Here is a 20,774-nt window from a genome sequence, read left to right on the forward strand (position 1 = left end):
CCCCTCCCTCCCTCCCTCCTCCCTAAACAAAGCCTTGGATTATATAACATCTCTCTCTCTCTCTCTCTCTCAAGTGGCCAAGCATATTTGAGCCAAACAACACCTAACGTTCTTTGTTTCTCCCTAATTCTTCCATACAACTAGCCCAATGTCTCTTTTATATTACACACGTCGTTCCGCCTTCTGTCCATCTGCAACTCATCTCTGATGCCAAGTGCCCGGATCTGCATATCCACGAATAAAATGATACTCAAGTTTATATTTTATAGAATCATATCGACCCATAAAGGGGGAAGCTGCAGTAAAATGATTTAGTTTATTACTTGAGGACAACCACAACGATTTCAAATGTCAGGAGGACTAAGATGATATCCCCGTGAAATGAAAGTGGCTCATCCAACTAATAAGGATCAGGTTTCCTACCTAAACCTAGGACACAATTCCAGCATAAGAATGTTACGTACGACCCACTAACTAAGAGGGCTGTTTCAGTTTGTGGGAGAGTAAAGAATGTCTTTTTATTCTTCTCCCCTTTCCAGTGAGTCAACAAGCATGAATATCCATATTACCTCTCATTGCTACTGGAACAGGACCTTCCGAATGCGGCTTATAGTGATAAGACTGTCTATTATTATATGCACGCGGAGAATGACTCCACCTCTGGTTCTGAAACCTTCCAGAGTCACGGTGATGGCCACTGTGTGAGCTGGATTGATAAAAGCCTTTGTGTCTGTCATGATATCGTGGACCTGCCATACGGAAAAGCATCCACAGCTATTAGCATGCATGGCCAAGTGCCTATATTCGTTCATATATGCCTATGCATGCATAAATAATTAAAAAAAAAAAAGGTTAAAGGCGCCCCCCACCATGAGAAGAGGGCGTATGATATCTCCAATTGTCTTGATTCTCACATGGTGCAGGCCTCGTTCTCTCACGGCTATCATAATAATTCCTTTCTTCAAAATCCGGCGTGTAATAGGATCTGTGAGGGTATGATGGACCTTCTCTCCGCGGCTTTATATGGTGGTCCGGCTCCATATATGAATAGTGATGTGAAGGCGGAGGTTGGGGATGAGGAGATGGATAAGGCCTATGCTGGAAGTTACAGCCCTCCCCGCCGCGTGGCATGCTTTTTGACAAAGATGCACGGGAACTATAAGATGATTCAGGACTTCGGTATTGCATAGGTGGATTCATCCTTGGAAGACCGGTCTGTTGATCTCCCTGGCAAATTGACCAGATATGAAGTTAGTAATCATGTCTCAATCATCACTATGTTCAACCGAAACGAATCTTAAAAGAAGAAAAAGGACGCACATGCATGCTGGGATATCCTCTGCAATCAAAGCCATTTGAGTAAGAGTCAGACATGGCACACTGAGCATTCTGTGAAGGGGGAGCTGGTGGAGATGACGTGCCAGAGACAGACTGACAATTTGCAGACTCTTTATTACCAGCTTGATCAGTGATTGCACTGCTTCCAACTTCACAAGGTGGAGCCACGTCTTCCATTTCAAGCTCGCCGTCAACATCTTCCAGAATACGGGTATGCCTTTCAGTAATGGAGGGTGTGACATGTTCTTCAAGGATTCTAGACTCATGTTCAGGGGTGACAGACTCAAAATCACCCCCATCCGAGTCACTTCCTTCGTCTTCAACCTTAAGCATTGCAGGCATGCAGAATCCATGAAGCTGGAGAGTTGAATTACTGATACACAAAGATGAAGTAAGTTATGACACTAGAGATAAAGGAATCAAGATCCCAAGACTGAATAGACCCAACTCTCACCTTCCATATTCATCCACCAGCATACCCTCCATATCTCTAACAGGGTCATCCAGCGCCCTTTCTGTTCGAGCCGAGCGCCGAGAATAGAGACAAGCAGGAGCATTACTATGTGAGTCAAGTTCTTTAATATGGTGACGAACAACAGATTCAGGAAGTATCCGTCTTTCGAGCCAAAGCCTCAAAACCTATATAAAAGCAGTAAGGGTGAGAATTAATATTTATAAAGAAAAGAAGAGCTAAGTAAAATTATCACATACCTTCAAGCACTGTCTCCGGTTTTCTTGTGTGATAGCTCCAGCTGGGACCGCAGCAGCCAATAGGCGAGGCAGCATAACTTGAATAGATGAAAGATAAACCCCACCAGTATCACCTGAAGAGAAAGACAATATTCACAAAGTTAACTCGTCATTGAGAACCTCGATGATGCGACTAAGCTATAACATTACATATGTAACTCACCACTCAGACCTTTGGAGCACTGAGCAATAGAATCCACAAGGAAAAATAAGTCCACCCTCCTTTGTAAATTAGACTCGCTTTCCAAAGTATGAGCCAGAATTTCCATCGCCTAATTTAAGACATAGAGATTCTTAACAATATAGGCCAAAAATCTACACATATAATGTGTTTTATAAAAAAAAAAAACCCACAGTTGAAACAAGCCCCTTTCCTCATGGAAGAGGTAGATAAGAATATAAGGCTTTCTAGTCCTATGCTTGTCAAGAGTGGCTGGATGCCTACAGCATCCTAATAGCAGCACACAAAACAATATACATAAGGGCTTTTTATAACTTGTAGTAATACATAAAATTAGTTTGATTGACATGGTCTCTGTTTAATTGAAGGAATTAACTATTTGGAGAATGTAGATAGTGTTTTACCATAGGACAGATCCAGTTATTATGAACTTATCAATCTCGAAGAAGAAATTTGTGTCCAAAAAGCAGAAAAAGTTGGATTTCACCTTTACATAACATATGGCATCAACAAAACAGATAATGTCAAAAGGAGGACGAACGTCTCGTACCTTTGCCGACATACCAAATTTCACCAAGTCCATAGCCAAACGAGTTGCACGGCCAATGGTCTCCTTTGTCCTCACCAACGAGCCAAGTGCGGTCTCAAAAGATTCAATAGTGAATTGCACATCAGAACTAACAACTTTCTTCACCTGAGGTATACCTGTTTCAACTTTCCTTTCTTCTATGACAGTGTCATCACTCATAGTTTTTTTCTCACCAAACTGAATATTGGCGCTGCAATTATTGTTGTTCTGCATAACATTTGCACTTTCTACAGTAGACATATGGCAAACTGAGTTGCTATGTGAAGTACCCCTTGCAGGAGAGTCAGGAGATAAACTCATTATTTCACGTGAAAGGTTTTCAGACACTGAGACAGATTTAGTCGCTTGGATCTGCTCTTTCTGCTCATCCGCCTCACAGCTGCCAATGCACACAGACATACCATATTGTTAGTCAACGAGTTCTGTGAACTGGAAAAAAATTTATGTAGATAATGTCTGAAGAGACTTAAAATGATATATTACTAAAAATCAATATGCCTATCCTCTACATAGACTTTCAACATAAGAGCAAATTTACATAGGAACTGGGAATCTTCAATCAGAAAGGAACATAAAAACTACACAGTAAAATTTAGGGAAATGGGATAGTATGTCAAAATCAAAATAGATAGATTCCTATTCATGACCTACATCAATCTGAATATGAATACTCCATACAAATATTCCACTGTGTTTAGAAACTGAACACCTAATTGTAATTTCAAGATCAGTAGACTCACCTCTTTTCCAGCTCCAAAACATCTTCACAGTACACTGTTTCATACCGAGGTTCCGTCTCTTGAACGATCATATCACGCTCAGTAGCAGAGAGGGCCGGATCCTGTTTTATATGGGCTTGTTTGTCACTATCAACTTCTTTACCCAGACTTCCTTGTTGTTTTTTCAGTAGAGTGTTTTCAGTCTCCTGCATGTTTTCAGCCTCCTGATTATTCACCACCGAACAGAACAACGGAGAATGTTCTATAGCTTGGGACTGAACGATCTGAGTCATATTATCATTTTTCTCACATTTTTCTTTCAGGGAAGAATCTCCAGCAACGACCAATGAACAGTCACAAGAATCATTGTCCTCGTTTTGGTGTTGGTGAGGAGATTGAGCAGGTACCCTTGATGCTGTCATATCCAAATCCGAACATAAACTCGGGGGATTATTTGCAGATGAATCCACATTATCAGGATTCAAAGGGGTTCCGTATTTCTCACATTGACGTGAGCATTGCATGTCAATAAGATCGGACTCACTATTTACACAGTTCATGGTTTGCGATTCCTCCGAACAACCCTGAACTACTTCAGAAACACGAGTGTTCCCTTCTGGCGAACTGTTAAGTTGATTCGATTGTGCTCGACATACTTCATCATCTGGCGTCATGCTAAATTCGTTCTCATGAAGCTCCTTAGCAGTCTGATCTGAGGCCCTAGACGGAGACATTTTGCCAGAAGGTTTCTCCATATGAGAAGGCAATACATCAACCATATCAACTGGGAGCTTAGTAGACAACTCAATGCTGTTAAATTCTATAGCCGGAGAAGTATCATGACCAGATACAATATCATTTTTTTGATTAACCGAAGGGCTTGTCAGCATGGCATCCGTTGTTAGAGTGTCTTTCGATAATCTTTCTTCAAACTGTGAAGAGGCATTGACCTCTTCATCAGCATAAAAAGCTCTACTCATTCGAACTCTGGCTCGCTTTACCAGAGGCAAGTGTTCATCACCATTCTCTTCACATGGCCTCTCATTCAGCGTTTCATGAGAATTTTGAGATCCCTGGGAGCTATCACACGCCTTGGATCCAGAACCTTCTTCTGCTTCAACTTTAGCAGGAGGGTCTATAAGGTCACTGGTCTCGCGTTTTCTGGTAGGCTTCCTCTTCTTCCTCTTAACCATGGTACTAATTTGGAAATCAAGCCCTTTGTTGAGCTCATGACCTCCTTCAAAGTCCTCACCAACCGCATCAGAATGCTGGAGTCTGGAACCAGAATCCACACCAATGCCTTCATGCCTACTATTATTGTCAGATTCAACTGTAGCAATTTCAGATGCGTTTTCCTCATCAGATCCGTGCAAATTTAGAGCTGATGAAACCACATCATCTGATTCAGAATGACCGGACCTATGGATCCTCTTTCTCCTTCTTGTAGTTCCATCATCTATATCATTGACACTGTGGCCCCCATCGCTGCATCGAAGCATGGACCTTGGAAGCTTATCCAATTCCAACCTTGATGAGATTTTAGATTGCTGAACTATCTTCTGTGGAGCACACTTTTGAGACTGTACCCTTCCATTTCTTCTCTTTGACGAATATGTAGCTATCTCACATAGATCTTTAGCTGCTGCACTATCACAGGGTCCATTACGAGCTAGACTGTTATGACGCAGAGCTAGCATTTGTTCAGCAGCTGAAGCATCCTCGCTGAGAAAAGTCGATTCATCTCTACCATGACAAGAATTTGACTCTATTCGAATGTCAATTAGATTTTCAGAGGCCTGAGGCTCTATAGTATTCCCAGAACTTCCAACAGTTGTTTCTTCAGCAGATTTAGGATCATTAGCTTCGTTCTGCTGCTTCAGCTTTTCGTAACTCTCTGTGATCTCTTTAATTGCACGAACAAAATCTGAACCTTTCGCATGCCGTTTTGTCAAAAGCGATTGCTTCTTCTCTTCAGTAAACGATTCAACATCAGCAGGATTGCAGAAAGCTCTGCACTTACACCAAAAAGTATTACTAACTGGATACGAGGGGATAAACGATATTAAACTGATCTACAGGGAAGAGCAGAAAGTGAAAACAGTTTTCAACCTTAAACTGATTCACGTAATCAATTAAAATTGATAAGTGGGCAGCTGTGCTAAAATGCTCTCTTCATAACAATCATACATCAGAATTCTCATAACCGCGGGAATGAATGATGCAACAAAAGAAAATTCAATGATGTTGATGCTAATCTGCAAAGTATATGATTAAACAGTTTTCAGAGAATTTAACATAAAAAAGCCAAACAAGAAGCACTGTTGCCAACTATCCTGAATGAAGAAACGCCAATCAATTAACATTAACTCAAGTAGACCTAGAATTCCGCACAAGGATGATTCTAATTCTAAACCAAGTAAAATTATAGCGTAGAGAGGAAATACATCACATCAAGTATATCCTGCCTCAACAAGAAGTTAAAATTTTATGGCCATAAAGAAGCTACTAGCTTCTGCGTCCTAATCTAGCAAGACAAGAACCAAATTCATGTCCTCGAATGAGAATCATGATAAAAATGAATTAATCTAACGGGGACGTAATTTTAATGACCTCGCAACGGATAATGTTGGAATTCACAGAATAAGGGAAGTATGACAAGATAGCAAAACAATATGTATACGAAGGTAATAGTAAAGGCATGAGAACTCACATCTGTTGTGTACCAAAAAAGTGAACCAACACTTTCTTCCAATCGGCTGAGTAGCCCCACTTTTCTGGTTCGCTAACCTGAAATTGCTCCAGAAATCAGAAGACGGGCAAGAGATCCCAAAAGAAAAAAAAAAGACTCAAACAGAACTGGAAAGTAGAAAACCAGACATCACTCGCAATTACTATCACTAGATCACAACTTCAGAAGATGTATAGCCTACAAACTTGCTGAATGAAAATCTACCATGTAATCTGTTGCAAGCTAGATGACATGTATCCCTCTGGAAAGTATCCATATCCCTTAGGCAGTCGATAATTGACATAAACATCAAACTAAAAATGATCTTCCATCTTAACTATACGGAGAAAAAGGGTGAGATACACAGACATGCAACTTCACACCATAATAATATAACGCTATCTACCGCCATCAGGAACAAAAATCATGAAACTTGGGAGCAATCCTTTTCTTGCAGAGCCAAACATAAACACAATAAGCAACCAATAAATGCAATAAAGAGAAAAGGAAGGCAGAGATGCACGTACGGCGGCAGGCCAAGCAGGATGTCCTTTGACTTTGGCAAGCACGAGATCGCCGACCTTCCACTGTCGCCGGGCGGATGCTGCGGCCGCAGCCTTACCACCGCCTTTCTTGCGGCTCGGAGCCATCAGGAAAAGCGAAAAGGATGATGAGGATTCTAACTCTCCAAGTTAAGCCAGAACCGCAGGCGAAAATTAGCAGCTTGGCAGTGCCTAGGGTATTCGGTGACAGATTCCGCTAAAGAGCTTGCAGGCATTGAAAAATCCCAACCCAATCGACGGAAGCACGCGAGCAAGAAGCTAGAGAAGTAAACCCTAATCGAAACGAGGGAGAGATAGAGAGAAGAAACGATCGATTGTTGTGGATTGATTCGCTACTGTGGAAGAAGGAGAAGAAGAAGAAGAAGATTCACCCACGAAACCATAAGGGAGAAAGATGCTGATTGATAGGAGGAGCCTTTGTAAATTGTTAATGGTTCGGTCGGTGTAGGGTTTGCAATGTTTCAAGGACTTGTATAACGTGCGCCATACATGCGTAGGTTAACGTTTTTTTCACAAAAGCTTTTTTCTGGTGCAAAAATTATTTTAAAAAAAAAAAAAAAATCGAAAATATGCTTGTGAGTACAGAAAACAAAACCACGTGATCCAACTACTCCTTTAAGCCCATTTGACTCGAAACGGAATGTCTTGAGCTTCCTAAGCCCCACTCACAGCCCATATTTGTCTGTTTTGTAACAAGTATTTTTTAACACATTTCAGTATTTCACACATACTAAAAAAATTTTAAGTATGTGTGAATTCCAAAAAGAATTTCTGACATTCTTTTTTTTTTTCAAAAAGAATGTCGTTTTAGAATTTCAATATAATTTTTAACATAAAATACCATTTTTAACCTCAATAAATTCAGAAAATTAATTATAAATATAATTTCAAAAGTTATTTTCTGCAAATTAATAAGAATATAAAAAACATTTTATCTTATTTCTTAATTTGTGTGAAGAATGTCAGAATGACATTCTTTGTGAAACGGAGGGAGTAATAATTTTCTATTTCTAATTAATACACTAAAACATCAAAATTAAAACTGAATACTTTTAATAAAAAAAACATTGTAAATCAAACCCTTTAACATTTGACTTGATTTAGGTTTTCATGTGACTACTGAAAACTAATTGGGTTTATTTTGGATAATAATTTTAAAAAGGTTAAAGAGTTTGATTTACAATATCCCTGAGTAAAACGACAGTTGTTCCTAAGAATGGGTCTTGCGTTCCCAATGACAAGTTGACAACAACCTTTTGTTTATACCATCTTCTTCTTCTTCTTCTTTTTGTGTGTGTGTGTCAAGTGGTCTAATTCAATCAGAGGATGTTACACACACGTGATTCACGCGAAATGAAACGTGACAATAACAAAAGTAGGAATCATCATGGTGAGAAGTAGTATTAGAGATCAACAAAAGTCCTACGGTATAAGAATCTTCTCAAGTTTACGTCCACTCAAACCAAATTTTTCAATGATAAAGGGGAGCTTCATCTTTCAATAAAGAAGCGAATCTCCAGTTCCAATGGAAGAAAAACTTGCGCAAAGCAATTTGCTTTTTTAGTTAAAGCAAACCAAAAAAAAAAAAACAGTATGAAGAAGAAACCAGAGAAATTCTGTTTTCTTTTGATAAAAAGACAAAGGCAATCACATTTTCCGCAAAGCGTAGAATTAAAGCAAACCAAGTGGGAAAACAAAAAGAAAAAGAGTAATCCCAGTAAATGTTATTGTTCATATAAACCAACACCATAAACATATATTTTGTTTGTAAACAAGAGACTGAGAGAGGATGCAGAGAAGAGAGAATGACGAAAACAGAGGCATTTGTCGGCGGCTGATCAGATTCGTGGTGGTAAAACTGATGGCTGGTCAGAAGCAAGATAAGTCGGTGAGGAAGAAGCTGATCAAGAAGGAATCAAATTCTGATATCACAATTCATTTCAAGCAAAGAGAAGACTCAGATGATAGCGCAGCTAATACCTCTAGACCAGAGAGGGAGAGAGAGAAGGTGATCATGGTGGTTAATGGTAGTAACGGATCAAAGAAGATGATGATACACGGGAAGAGCATGGTGAGTGAAGCTAGCTTTATGCGACCGCTAGTCTCTAAGCTTGAAGATGGGAGAAAATCACACCCGAAGCCGCTTTTGAATGATATAAACAAGAAATCAGATGCTTTTATCCAGAGTAGACTCGAGAAGATGAGAAATAGCCTATAGCCTGCATTGAACCAAAAATACACTGGTGGTGGTATCATATGTTTGTTATTTCTAATTTCATTCTTACGAAACAAACACTGTCTTCTACTGCATTCTTGATAAAAAAAAAAACATTTATTATCTACTCTTACTTATCTACATGAATTTTTTTCCAAAGGTGTAGCACAACACTCTAATCAGTTGTTATTTGAGTATTTTCTGGCCTCGTTTGCCTCAGATTATCAATGTACCTCAGCTCCTCTCACTAACAGAGAAGCAGATTGGATTCGTCTGGATGACCAAAGAAACCAATTAATCTCAAACACACAGAATCTTCATATACTGCATATATTTTATCACTAAACTAATTAATTTAAGTTAATTAGATAACCACAAATACGTATTGAGAAATATCCATGATTTGAAGGATTTTATCTAAGGATCAAGAAATACTTGATAGAATTTCAAATTCACTTTCTTTTTCTTTTTTGCTTTAATTTGTAGAGCAAGTGTACAGAAAACCAGGCTTCTCCCGATTGCTTCTAATCAATTCATTTTTAAGTAGAAAAAAAAAAAAAATACTGCCTGCATTCTCATTAACTACATCTATGTGTTTTGAAATCTTTGTATTACATGATTGACTTACAATCTACAAGAACATTTTTTTTGGCCTTAACGTGTATTATCTTTCTTCCCTTTTATTTAATTCTTTGGGGTTTTATTATGTTGGATTTGGACAAGGGAATGAATAGGGGTGAAGCATGCTGTACAAGTGGATGCTAGGAGAATCTTGATCTACACGTACCCACAAATCCCGTAGAATGTTGCATACTATATGCCGATATAGTATGGGCACGTATATTATCATCATAACTAGAGAGTAGAGGCATGAGACCGACACAAACACAGTTACTAGTCAGCTTTTAAAACTAAAGTAGCCAGCTTTGAGAAAATCACAACTACACAACTTGCAATGCATTAGATTAAAGGAGCAGACGAAAAGTCGAAAAAGTTGGTGAACCCAGTGATCATATAATATCCTTTTTTGATTTGCTTAAAGCTGCTCTTGTCTGAATTAATAGGAATAAGGAGAGCCAAAGCTTAGGATCAGGAGGGAAGGGTGTCTTCCATCACCTTTGGGACAGTGAAAGTGAAGTCTCCAAGCGGTGCATTCTTGAATTCTGGATTGGCTTCAACGTAGGATGCGACTTCATTGCGACTCCTCAGCTTCTTCCCGGTTGGAGTTATATAGTAAGTATCCATCTTAGAGTAGTCTTTTCTCAGAACTAAGCTCCTCTTGAAACCTTTGGGGGTTTTGGGCAGACCAGGCTTGTCGATGACCCATGTTCGAGAGGAATCGTAGTCAAGATCTGCGGGGTCTTGACAGGACACGTGTTTCTTGTCGCAGCTAAAAGGGTCCTCGAGCATTCTACTTCTGATATCCTCGTACTCCTCCTGGCTATCAATCACCCTCCACTTGTGACACTTTTCGCATTGTGCCGCAAAGGTATCGATCAACCTCCCTGGAGCAACGTCTTTCTGCAATTTAGCCTCAGTGAGACAAAAAGACAATCACAACACTTGTGAGAGTAAAAAGGAAGAGAATGACAATCATCCGAATCAAAGGAAAGGAGATGAAACTTTGCAAAATACCAAAAGGCCAAAGAATCCGTGTTGATTACCAAAAATAACATCGATGATGCTTTCAATCGAGACTAAAAGGGCAACGAACATGGAGCCTAAAAGAATTACCAAGATGCACTCACTCACACAGAAAAGCCCTCTTTACTTTAAGTACCCACAAATCGTGACCCCATAAAATTGAAAAGCATGAACTTTCTCCATCATTACTAAAGAGATCTGAGATCTACAGAGATTATAACAACATGCAAAATGCATGCAATTGACCCAAAATCACAAGGTACGAAAACAAAAACAACAAAACCGGAAGAATGGATTTTCGTCAGAAAAGCAAAGTGTTGATTTGGTTCACTGCTTACCTTCCCTCTTGGTTTCGCTGCGCTCACGATCTCTGACTCCTCCTCCATCTCCACAAAGAAGCTGGTTTCTTTCTTTTTTAATTTTTAGTAAGACGAACGAAATTTCAGGTTTTTCTTTTCTTTCTCAAATTCTGTGTGCTGTCTCCCATCCCAAGATATATCAAGCTTCTCTGACGAACAGTGATAATCGCACGGGCTGAGCGAAGGGTATCCAAGTGACAGACAAATCCACACTTGACACGTCAGCTCACTAGTTTTCAGTACACGAGCGAATGATTTTGGGCTTCCGGCCCAGTCTTTTTAACAATTAACAAGGCCTCCCATTGTTCAATGATGGCTATTTTTTTTATAAAAAAAAATCTATTCTGTTTGTAAACGAAACGATAATCCCTGGAAAATAGCAAACAAAAAACTGAAGAGGAGGAAGATCAGTGAATCTGTTGATCATCATCTCCTTGTTGATGTTGTTGACTGATTCTCAAAGTCCCGATTCTGAGACCTTCTCTTCCACGAACACTAATGATCTCCGGTGAATCGACGGCCACGCTGGCAATCTCTAGCCGTCCCTCGCTCCTCACCCTCCTGTGATGAAATCTCGGCCGTCCGTTACAATCCAGAGTCGTCAAAAATGGTGGTAGATCTCGCTTCCTCGTCACGCTTCTTCCTCTCCTCCGCGCAATTGATCTCGATTCCGTGAGTAGCGGCGGTCCCGATGATGGCCCCCACGGTGATATTTTCTCTCCTAGATAGAAACTGTAACTATTATTTGCCGAGCACGAGATCGATTCATCAACTCCTCCATTTTCCCTGTTTGTCTCGAGAGATCTAACGGTGAAGCTGTCATGATCATGTAGAGATTCGCCGCCGGAATCAATCGGAGTGCTCCAGCGTCGTCGACGAGTATGTGTAGGTGTGCCGTCCTCTGATGGCCGGCGTTCATCTTCTTCTCCGGTCATTATTAACATAACCGCTCCTCCTTCGTCTTCCTCTCTCAACGATCTGAATGCGGAAACATGTTCCCGAGTTTTGAAGCCAAGATGGGCCAAAATAAGATATATATAGTATTTCGTGGGCCCAGTGCTGGAGGTTTTGCCAGCGTGGCAAACAGAGATCAGGATTTTTAGTTGTTCATGGTCGTTTGTAACTGGACGTATGAATTTGTTGGGAACTACATTATATGACTCACTCACTCACTTGCTGCTCAACCTCTAGGTAAGCCAAGTTGAGGACATATCAAGTAACTGAAGATGCAAATTAGGCAATGGACCAAATGTGATAAAACCATTGATGGGTATCTTCAAGGTGAATCCTATCCTACATATAGCACATCGGATTGATTTTACGATATTGCATAAGATTTTTCTACAATTTTTTTTGAGACTAAAGAGGGCGATAACATTGAATTGGGTCCTTCGGCGTTAGGGTTTAAATGTATATACATATAAGAAATCAAACAACTGGAATTGGGTCCTAACTACATCATAATACGCAATTTCTTTCCCGGAAAAGAAAAATACTAATCTTCATACTGGGCTTATAAATCGATCTTCAAAAGCCCGACCCACATGGATTCTTCCAGTTCTCCCTTTTGCCGGTCGACAAACGCCAAAAAATTGTACTTTGATGAAAGCCTAAAGCGTTAAAACAAACACGTAATACATATTGTATTATGCAGCCTAACACTCAGCGAGTTCCCATATAAATTGAGAATCTTTCCAGTTTTACATGAAAATCTGATGATTCCGATAACTATCACCGTCATGTCTGTACAAATAACTAATATGCATGTCAAGTTTATCTGTGTATGTGACAATATTTTGCACCATCGTCAACTTCCTCAGAGTTTTTTTTTGTTATTTTTATTATTATTGGAGTTGCCGTCACCAACAAGAGACAAGAAAGCTGAAGACATGATGACGAGCTGATGATGAATGCAAGTGAGAAGAGAGAGAGAGAGAGAGAGAGAGAGAGAGAGAGAGAGAGAGAGAGAGAGAGAGAGAGAGAGAGAGAGAGGATGTTTAATGGTTATTTTTGCACGGGTTTAGTTAGTCGTTTCAGAATTTCAAGATGAAAGTTTCGTTTCTTGTTCTTTATATCTCTAGGGTTTAGGTTTAGGCTAATAAAGACAAAGGCGTCTTTGTTCAATGCTTTTGTCTTTTCTTTCGTTTCATCTCCCTCTCTCTCTCTCTTTCGCTCATTTTTCTTTCTATTTTTCTTCCATTTCTGAGTAGCTCTACTCTTAACTTCTTCTGCAATTATAATCTGATTATTTCCCTTTACCCCGTTTCTCTTTCTTTTTATACAGAGCTTATTTTGTTTTGGAGTGCGAATCAGATTTTTATTTTTTTTTGTTTGGGATTCGATTTGGTTTGAGTGTCATAATTCAGTTCCTCCAGGTCAGCAAAATACTTTTGTGACCACAAACCTAGTCGTAGTAGATACTTTTCTTGATTTAGCGTTCAGATTTGTTTTTTCTACACAATTTAGAAATATTTACAACGTGGATTATTGAAAATATACACATATCTTCGTAACTTTGTTAATTATTTGCTTGTGTTGACCTCTTATGATCCCTCTTTGAATGTATAAGTACATGTAAATGTTTAAAGCTTACCGTTAACAGGTTATGTGGCATCACAGCTAAACTCATCTCTTCTTTCTTTTATTTCCAAAAACACGACCGACACCTCATTCTCCATCACATGACTTATTCGAATTGCCACTATCGAAACCATAATTCTTAATGTGAACTAGAGAAAAGTCATTGATACTTTGAAGGAAATTAAAGATTCCTCAAACCAAACCTTTAATTTAAAAGTTAATTAGATGATGAATATATAGTCCACAAACGACAAAGCCAATCCATTGACAAAAGAAAGAATCTTAATGTAAACGACAAATTAATGAATTTACGGAGATATCAGAAGATGTTGATAAATCACCAAACAAGATTTATGTTCATTTTTTTTTTCAGAATCAAAGACAACAAAACAATACTAAATGAGAGCACCCATCGTTACAAAAATGAAATAAAAACAAACATTTCCAAACACGAAACATTTATAAATATTCGGACTAAAATAAATTTTAAACAGAGACACTCTCCCCCGAGTAATTGCCAAGACAATTTCATTACAAGACAAACGAGAGTCTTTGTCACGCACGCATCAATAAGCCAAAAAGTTTGGTCATAAATATACTTTGACAAGATATAAAACAAAACATAATACGTAGTAGCATTAGAAAATTAGATTTCGAAAGACGCAAGGACTAAAAAGTCAATGTTAATTGGGAAAATTAAATTTATATTCAAAGTAAGAAGTTACCTGTAAAATGTTATTTATTTAATTTCTTATACCATTTTTTTTAGACGACATTTCTTATACCATTTATATTAGCTACTATTACCAACTAGACAAAGGAGAAAGAATCGCTTTTCTTTTTCCTCCAAGCCACGATGTCCCTACCACTTGGCATCCAAAAGAATAACTATATAATAAACACAATCACACATAAGCCATGGTTATAAATGGTATATTATAAAGAAATGTAGAAATATGTAGAAACAAACATATGTAGACAAAAGAGATTGTTTTCTCTAAGAGGGGGTCCATGTTTATCCTCCCAAAGTTCGTAACCACTACAAGGAAACACCAAAAATTCCAAATCAAATACATGCACATATCAAGAGGCAATAAACAAAAGATGCCAAAGAAAACTAAAACTATTAAAAAAAGGAATAGAAAAGAAAAAATCCGTTGATGATTTTGACATTTTTGTCCAATCATTATTTAATATATTAATTTTGGTCGTGTAAGCTTTTTTCTGGATGGGGTTTGGTTTTGGCATTGCCAAGCTTTTCCCTCAAATGCACACACAACACTTGTCTTTTTTCTTTTCTCACATTTATTTCCTCTTCCTTTTGTTTTTACTTCACTCAAACGCCATTGCCACATGTCTCTCTAGGGTTTTGACTTAGACCTTTGGATCTTTCTTTTCTTTTTATGTGTGAGTGTGTGTGTGCTTTTTTTTCTTCGAGCAAATGCTTGGAGGGTTCGAAGTTGGAAAACTTAAAAAAGGAAAAACCAGATTTGTCTTTTGTAAGCCAAAAAAACCTTCAATACATGAACTAAAACAAAAAGAAGGTGATAAACTACAACCACAAAGACATACTCTTTCTATTAAAAGCATGAGTACACAAAAGTAATATAAACATACAAATCCATACCACGGATAAGTTTTTTTTTTTTTGGTTCTCACAACATGTTGAAGACAGATTACTTGTATTGTAATTTTACCCTCTGTACTCTAGAGCCGATTAAAGACTACCTATACTACAAAACAAAGTACCATCGTAGCCCAAAACCGGTAGATGCCGATAACAGAATTGGTTTTTGCTTCCGGCGCAAACCAAGATCTCACAATAAGCCGGACTTAAATGATGCTTCAGGGGACTAACGAAGACACGAAAACGTGACTGAATACTTGTGGAAACTGTACAAAAACCCATCATAGCTAGTGAAAACCTGATCTAATGTTGTTCTTCTTCTCTGTTTGTATAGATGGAACAGCAACAAGAGCAGGCCTTGTTGTTGCTCCGGAGTCAGGAGAATAGGAGTTGACTTGCATTGACTATCCATCCTCCTCTATGGAGTGCACAAACTTGTTCAACTCTTCCATAAGACAATGAAAGTGGTCGTTGTTAGGCAAGAAGTAGAAGCCAATGGTGGCCTGCTTGAGATACAAAAGGTTAACGTGGTGGCCAGTCTTCTTAAGCCCATCGACATAAGCCAATTGCCAATCCTGAACAAGATCCAAACCAGCAACAACGACAAGACTCTTAGGAAAGCGGAGTCCGTCAAGGCTTTGACCTCGAGGGCCAAAGGGATTACAAGCAGGATGATCTCTGTCTTCACCGAGAGGTAAATAAGCCCTCCAGTACCAATCTCGATCTTGAATAGTGACAAAGTATTTACCATCAAGGCTCTTCTCAGAGTGAGTCCTCTCGAGTCCACCAAACATTGGATGGAGAAGAATGTTGCCCAACACTTGAACACCTTCCTTGGTGGCCCTCACAGCAACATTATGAGCTATATTGCCTCCAGAGCTGTCTCCAGCCAAATAAACATAAACGTTGGAGTCTGTACCACTCCGAAGCCAGATTCTGGACTTGACCCATTTGAGAGCATTCCATCCGTCGTCGTAAGCACAAGGGTAGCGATGCTCCGGCGATCTCCGGTAATCGACGGAGACAACGACAACGCCGCAAATGGTGACAAGGCGGCGGCAGAAAGTGTCGTAGATGGCGCTGTTGGCGGAGGAGTGGGTGAAGCTGCCTCCATGGAAGAAGATGAGAACAGGGACGATCTGGGTGGTGCTGAGAGGTTGGGAGAGGTCGACGGAGCCGAAACGGGAGTGGTCGAGGGGAGCAGGTTGGTAGATTCGGGTGAGAAGGTTGGAGGAGGAGTCGACGTGGTCGAAGGAGAAGACGCCGTCGACGGGGAAAGAGTTGGCGGGAACTTTGCGGTCAAGAAACTCGGCGAGGGCACGGTTGAAGGAGCCGTCGGGGCGACGGAGAATGTTGTAAGCGAGCTTGAAATTGGATATGAGGACCCATGTGTTTAGTGGCACTATTCTCTACAACCAAAAATCCACAAGCACAAGATTAAGATTTTTGCTTTTCCATTAGATGGGACGTCTCTGATTTTTTCTCTTTTTAATATAATATATAAAATCATCCGTACGATGAATCTATGATGATGATCTTCATCGGCTAAGAATTAAATTCGCAGATTCTGGGGATTTACGAGATTGAGAAGCCGAGAAGACGAAAAGAAGAGACTCAAAATAGAATTCGACAGAAAGTATAAGAAGAAAAAATAAAAACAGAGAAACGGATCAAAACAAGTAAAAGTACCTTGCATTCGTTTAAGTTGACTTCGTTTCCACCAGCCATAGTCTCGCAAAAGCAGCAACAAACAGAAAGTAATAATATATATCTCCAGGTCTCTGAGGAGGATTAGTTTCAGTGAAAACCCTTCATAACTCCAATAAAAAAAAACAAAATCACCAGAGGAAGAAGAACAAGTCCTGGAGAAAAAAAAGAGATAGAAGAACAAAAGTACAGAGAGAGAGAGAGAGGAGGGTCAAAGGTGAGAGAGGTTGAAGATGAAATTAAGCAATCGGACGGTGACGAATGGACCGGACGACCGAGTAATACTGTTTCGATATGTGGGTCCCCCACGACTATCCACTTTTTCTCTCCCCTCTTTTTTTTATTACTTACTAAGTAATTTATTGTATTTCTTTTCCTTTGTCGACGGATAATAAGGTAATTTTCTACAGAGTTACTTACTAATCCTTAATTAATTCGGTCGGCTGATTAATTAGGAAACAGAGATTAAACAAACTGTAAAAATAAGAAATAAAATAAAAAAAGAAGGCCACGGTGTCATGTGAAGGAGAGAGAGGATTGGCTATCGGCACGCCAGTCCTGACACGCTCCCTCATAAGTGCTCCTTTTGACCACCACTTTTCCTTATTTCTTTTTCCCCCCCTACCTCTTTTATTATTGTTATTATATACCGATACTTTTTTTTTTTTTGGGTTTGGCTGTTTAACATTATACAATATACGGATTCTTTTTTTTTTTTTTTTCGGTCAGAATCAAACTGTGTAATAATTCATTATTGAATATCTTCGTTGATAATCCCTTCCCTTCCCCCTCATATGAGAGTTGGCACATGCCACAAAGATTATTTGTCTAAACTATGTCATTTTCTGATATTGCCATTGATGTACAATGATTTTGCATAACTTAGGTCTACTTACATTACTTAATATTATCGCACAATGTAGAACAATCATAGCATTCACTATATACTATTTTGAGCTAGTAAAGATGATGTCTATAGTGATAGAATGCTTTGCATTTTCAATTCATTTAGAGAATGGAGAAATTTTTTAGGTGTAACGAATTATTATCCTTTTTTCTATCTCGTTTATCACATCCACAAATTAAAATGCATCTGTGGATTGTTTAAAATGAGAAACTTGTTTGAAAACAAATAAATACCCTACAATATCACTAACATTTAGGGTTTAAATTTCTTCTATTTGAAAAAGGTTCTGAATCATTTTAATAGTGAATTTGCGTTATTACTGGAAAATTAAATTAACGAAGCTATGTTTGGAAAAACCACTTAGTATGAGATTTGACTAAATTATCCTTAAGATATGTACTGTGAGAAATAAATAACAAAACATATATATATATATATATATATATTGTTATCTCGCTAATGCTTTGCTACCCGATCATTATAACTATATGGTAAGTGGAGAAAAAGAATGTATATATGCTAAGTTTTGTCGTTTAGTTCCTTGTAGGTGATGCTAATTAATGAATTCATCACTTATATAAAGACAATTTGTGAGCTAGATTTGAGTTGATAAAAAAAAGTTCCATCAAAAGATCATTCATCATCTAATGATATATAATATATAAAGTATGGTTTATGCAGCTTTAAACTATTCAAAGATAATAAGAAAAAAAATTATCATGAAATTTTGGATCTTGTTTTAAAATGAAGGTCGTATTGTGACTTATATAATAGGTGAATGACAGAGAGAAGTTGTTTTGGTTTTGGTACTTTTAATATTATAAATGTGAATGCAAATTGTAAATAAAATAAAATTAGTTAAAAGAAGGTGACAAAAATAAAGAAGCTATCCAGCGTGCGACCAACGCCATGGCATGTGGCGACAAAAGGGTTGTGTTGTTTTCTTTTGGAGTTTTGGTTATTAAAAACCAATTTAAGAAAATTAAAAATCATATACGCATTTCCGAAATTACCCTCTTCCGTTATGAAAGATTACGAATATTGCCATTATTGCCGAAACGTGTTCTATTTTGGGCGAATGACGTCATGCCTTCAGTCAAGGGACTCTCCCTTTCAACGTTGGAATTTCATAGATATTTTCTTGATGGAAAAGACATATATTATATACAACATGTTTTCGAAAAGTGGAAACCAGTAACATAATTGAAGGTACGACTTACTTATAATATGTCGCTTTTTAATTTCTGGAACTTTAATAAAAAAAATTATAATTTTTGTGTAGAAAAAAACTAAATTAAGCTACTTATTACTTAATGTTTAAATATTTATAGCATTGTTTTTAAACTTATATATGTATATGAAGCCGATAATTGTCCAAAAAAAATCACAAAGTATCGTTTTTGTAAATAAGTAGTATACGTCTTATTCGTGTAATTTTTTTAAAGTATCGTAGTATCAGCTATAAAAGAGACTTTTTTGCGAAAATGACAATTGTTCGAGATTAAAAGTAAAAGTGAAATAAAACTATAGCCATTTTGTGGTATTACTTTCTAATTTTCCGTTTTCAGTCACTCATTTTTTCAACTGCCTTTTTCAATTCTATTAAATTGCTCAAATGTTGCATCGTCACTCTTTTGTTTTTGTTTGTATTAATCATTCGTCAAACAAAATGGCATATTAATATATTTCTTGTTTGTATATTTCCCATTTGTAATTTTGTCATGTTTGGTTTGACAAGTCCTTTTAAAATTATCCTTTAATGCGAGAAAATATCGCTTGGAATATAAATATATCGGCCGTTCCAAATTCTTTATTTGTTCTTTTTCTCAAATGGGCCCATTAGGTAGAATGTGGGAATGGGCTTAGGAGTCTGTCGTGTTGCGAAAGAAGCGCGTGGCGATCACACGTATAGAATTCTCTCTGTAATTAAATTTCCGAAACAAGTATCTGCAGTTAAAAGTTAAACTGGACTCAGTACAAATGAATTGGCGCTCCTATAGATTGGTCGAACACATGAAACCGCAACACTGAAAAAAAAAAAGTGATTACAATACAATTTTAATAGAGTTTTTTTATTTATTTAAATGCTTGAACGAGTGTTTCCGAGTGTTTAAATCCAAAAAGATAATCTATTAGTGAATTTAAAAATCAAAATTAGGGTGGGCAAGAAGTTGAACAAAATAGAATGAGGGAACGGGTCTTATTGATGGCTGCGCAAATAAACAAAAGAAAAACCTTAACTAACCACATTGATTTACAAATTTTGTTTGTTATTCCTCCCAAACGTAAAACGATCATTTACAAGTTAGGTCCTATAAATTTGCCTTTTGGTGTATCTTTGAATCTGACAAAATAAAAACCATGAATCTCTCGGAGATGGGACCAAAACAGTAGATCTCAGTCGTCGTTGTTTTAACCTGATAACATCTAAAGTGTGTAAACATGTTTTACATATGTTGATAACATCTAAAGTGTGTACTAAATCAATTTAGACCCTCGATCTTCAACAAACGACTTTAAGAAAGATATTATGAATTGCATTTGTCATAATCTGAATGAACATGTACAAGATTAAACAATCACTTCAACAGATCGATAAATTAATGCGTAATAGACTCTCTCTTTTTTCTAATCACATTTTTGTGAATAATCTACCTAATAATCAAATAGAATATTAAATAATAAATTCAGCCATATAAATTGCCTTATCAAACAAAATATAAAACTATACAACTCTTACCAATTAAGTCTAATAACTAGGAAAAATGAAAGATATGAGGAGAAGGAGAGATCACTTTGGCACTTAATAGAGAAAGATAAAACTTAAAAAAAAAAAAATGAAAAGGAGAATAAAAGGAGAACACGCT

At 37.8% G+C, this 20,774-nt stretch overlaps 5 protein-coding genes across 7 annotated transcripts; 1 reads left to right on the forward strand and 4 right to left on the reverse strand.

Moving 5' to 3' along the window:
- Positions 1 to 5: 5 nt before the first annotated feature.
- On the reverse strand, positions 6 to 7,273 carry LOC18020337 (protein HUA2-LIKE 3). Of its 2 annotated transcripts, none has more exons than XM_024157177.1 (11): positions 6,833 to 7,273; positions 6,288 to 6,364; positions 3,599 to 5,587; positions 2,820 to 3,237; positions 2,261 to 2,360; positions 2,050 to 2,162; positions 1,793 to 1,977; positions 1,321 to 1,711; positions 870 to 1,227; positions 570 to 749; positions 6 to 224 (listed from the first exon to the last, which is right to left on the reverse strand). In XM_024157177.1, exons 1-11 carry the CDS (start codon positions 6,953 to 6,955, stop codon positions 199 to 201), a joined length of 3,960 nt encoding a protein of 1,319 aa, XP_024012945.1. In that variant the 5' UTR covers positions 6,956 to 7,273; the 3' UTR covers positions 6 to 198. The 2 variants fall into 2 exon arrangements, with proteins under 2 accessions (XP_024012945.1, XP_006402313.2); XM_006402250.2 differs by having other exon boundaries at positions 2,252 to 2,360; positions 6,833 to 6,955.
- Positions 7,274 to 8,657: 1,384 nt separating this feature from the next.
- Positions 8,658 to 9,086, forward strand: LOC18020335. The gene has a single exon (XM_006402251.1). The coding sequence runs from the start codon at positions 8,658 to 8,660 to the stop codon at positions 9,084 to 9,086; it is 429 nt and encodes a 142-aa protein (XP_006402314.1).
- A 939-nt stretch (positions 9,087 to 10,025) lies between these two features.
- On the reverse strand, positions 10,026 to 11,243 carry LOC18020289 (methyl-CpG-binding domain-containing protein 4). 2 transcript variants are annotated; one of them, XM_006402252.2, is made up of 2 exons: positions 11,066 to 11,243; positions 10,026 to 10,604 (listed from the first exon to the last, which is right to left on the reverse strand). In XM_006402252.2, exons 1-2 carry the CDS (start codon positions 11,111 to 11,113, stop codon positions 10,173 to 10,175), a joined length of 480 nt encoding a protein of 159 aa, XP_006402315.1. In that variant the 5' UTR covers positions 11,114 to 11,243; the 3' UTR covers positions 10,026 to 10,172. The 2 variants fall into 2 exon arrangements, with proteins under 2 accessions (XP_006402315.1, XP_006402316.1); XM_006402253.2 differs by having other exon boundaries at positions 10,026 to 10,616; positions 11,066 to 11,231.
- A 250-nt stretch (positions 11,244 to 11,493) lies between these two features.
- Positions 11,494 to 12,032, reverse strand: LOC18020290. The gene has a single exon (XM_024157139.1). The coding sequence runs from the start codon at positions 12,028 to 12,030 to the stop codon at positions 11,494 to 11,496; it is 537 nt and encodes a 178-aa protein (XP_024012907.1). The 5' UTR covers positions 12,031 to 12,032.
- Positions 12,033 to 15,180: 3,148 nt separating this feature from the next.
- LOC18020291 (gibberellin receptor GID1B) lies at positions 15,181 to 17,234 on the reverse strand. Its single transcript, XM_006402255.2, is given in 3 exon segments — positions 15,181 to 15,702; positions 15,704 to 16,702; positions 16,983 to 17,234. Coding segments are annotated over 3 exon segments (1,221 nt in total). The 5' UTR covers positions 17,022 to 17,234; the 3' UTR covers positions 15,181 to 15,519.
- Between the last annotated feature and the right edge of the window lie 3,540 nt (positions 17,235 to 20,774).

This window comes from Eutrema salsugineum, unplaced genomic scaffold (assembly GCF_000478725.1).
Source record: "Eutrema salsugineum unplaced genomic scaffold, Eutsalg1_0 scaffold_19, whole genome shotgun sequence".
Lineage (NCBI taxonomy): Eukaryota > Viridiplantae > Streptophyta > Magnoliopsida > Brassicales > Brassicaceae > Eutrema > Eutrema salsugineum.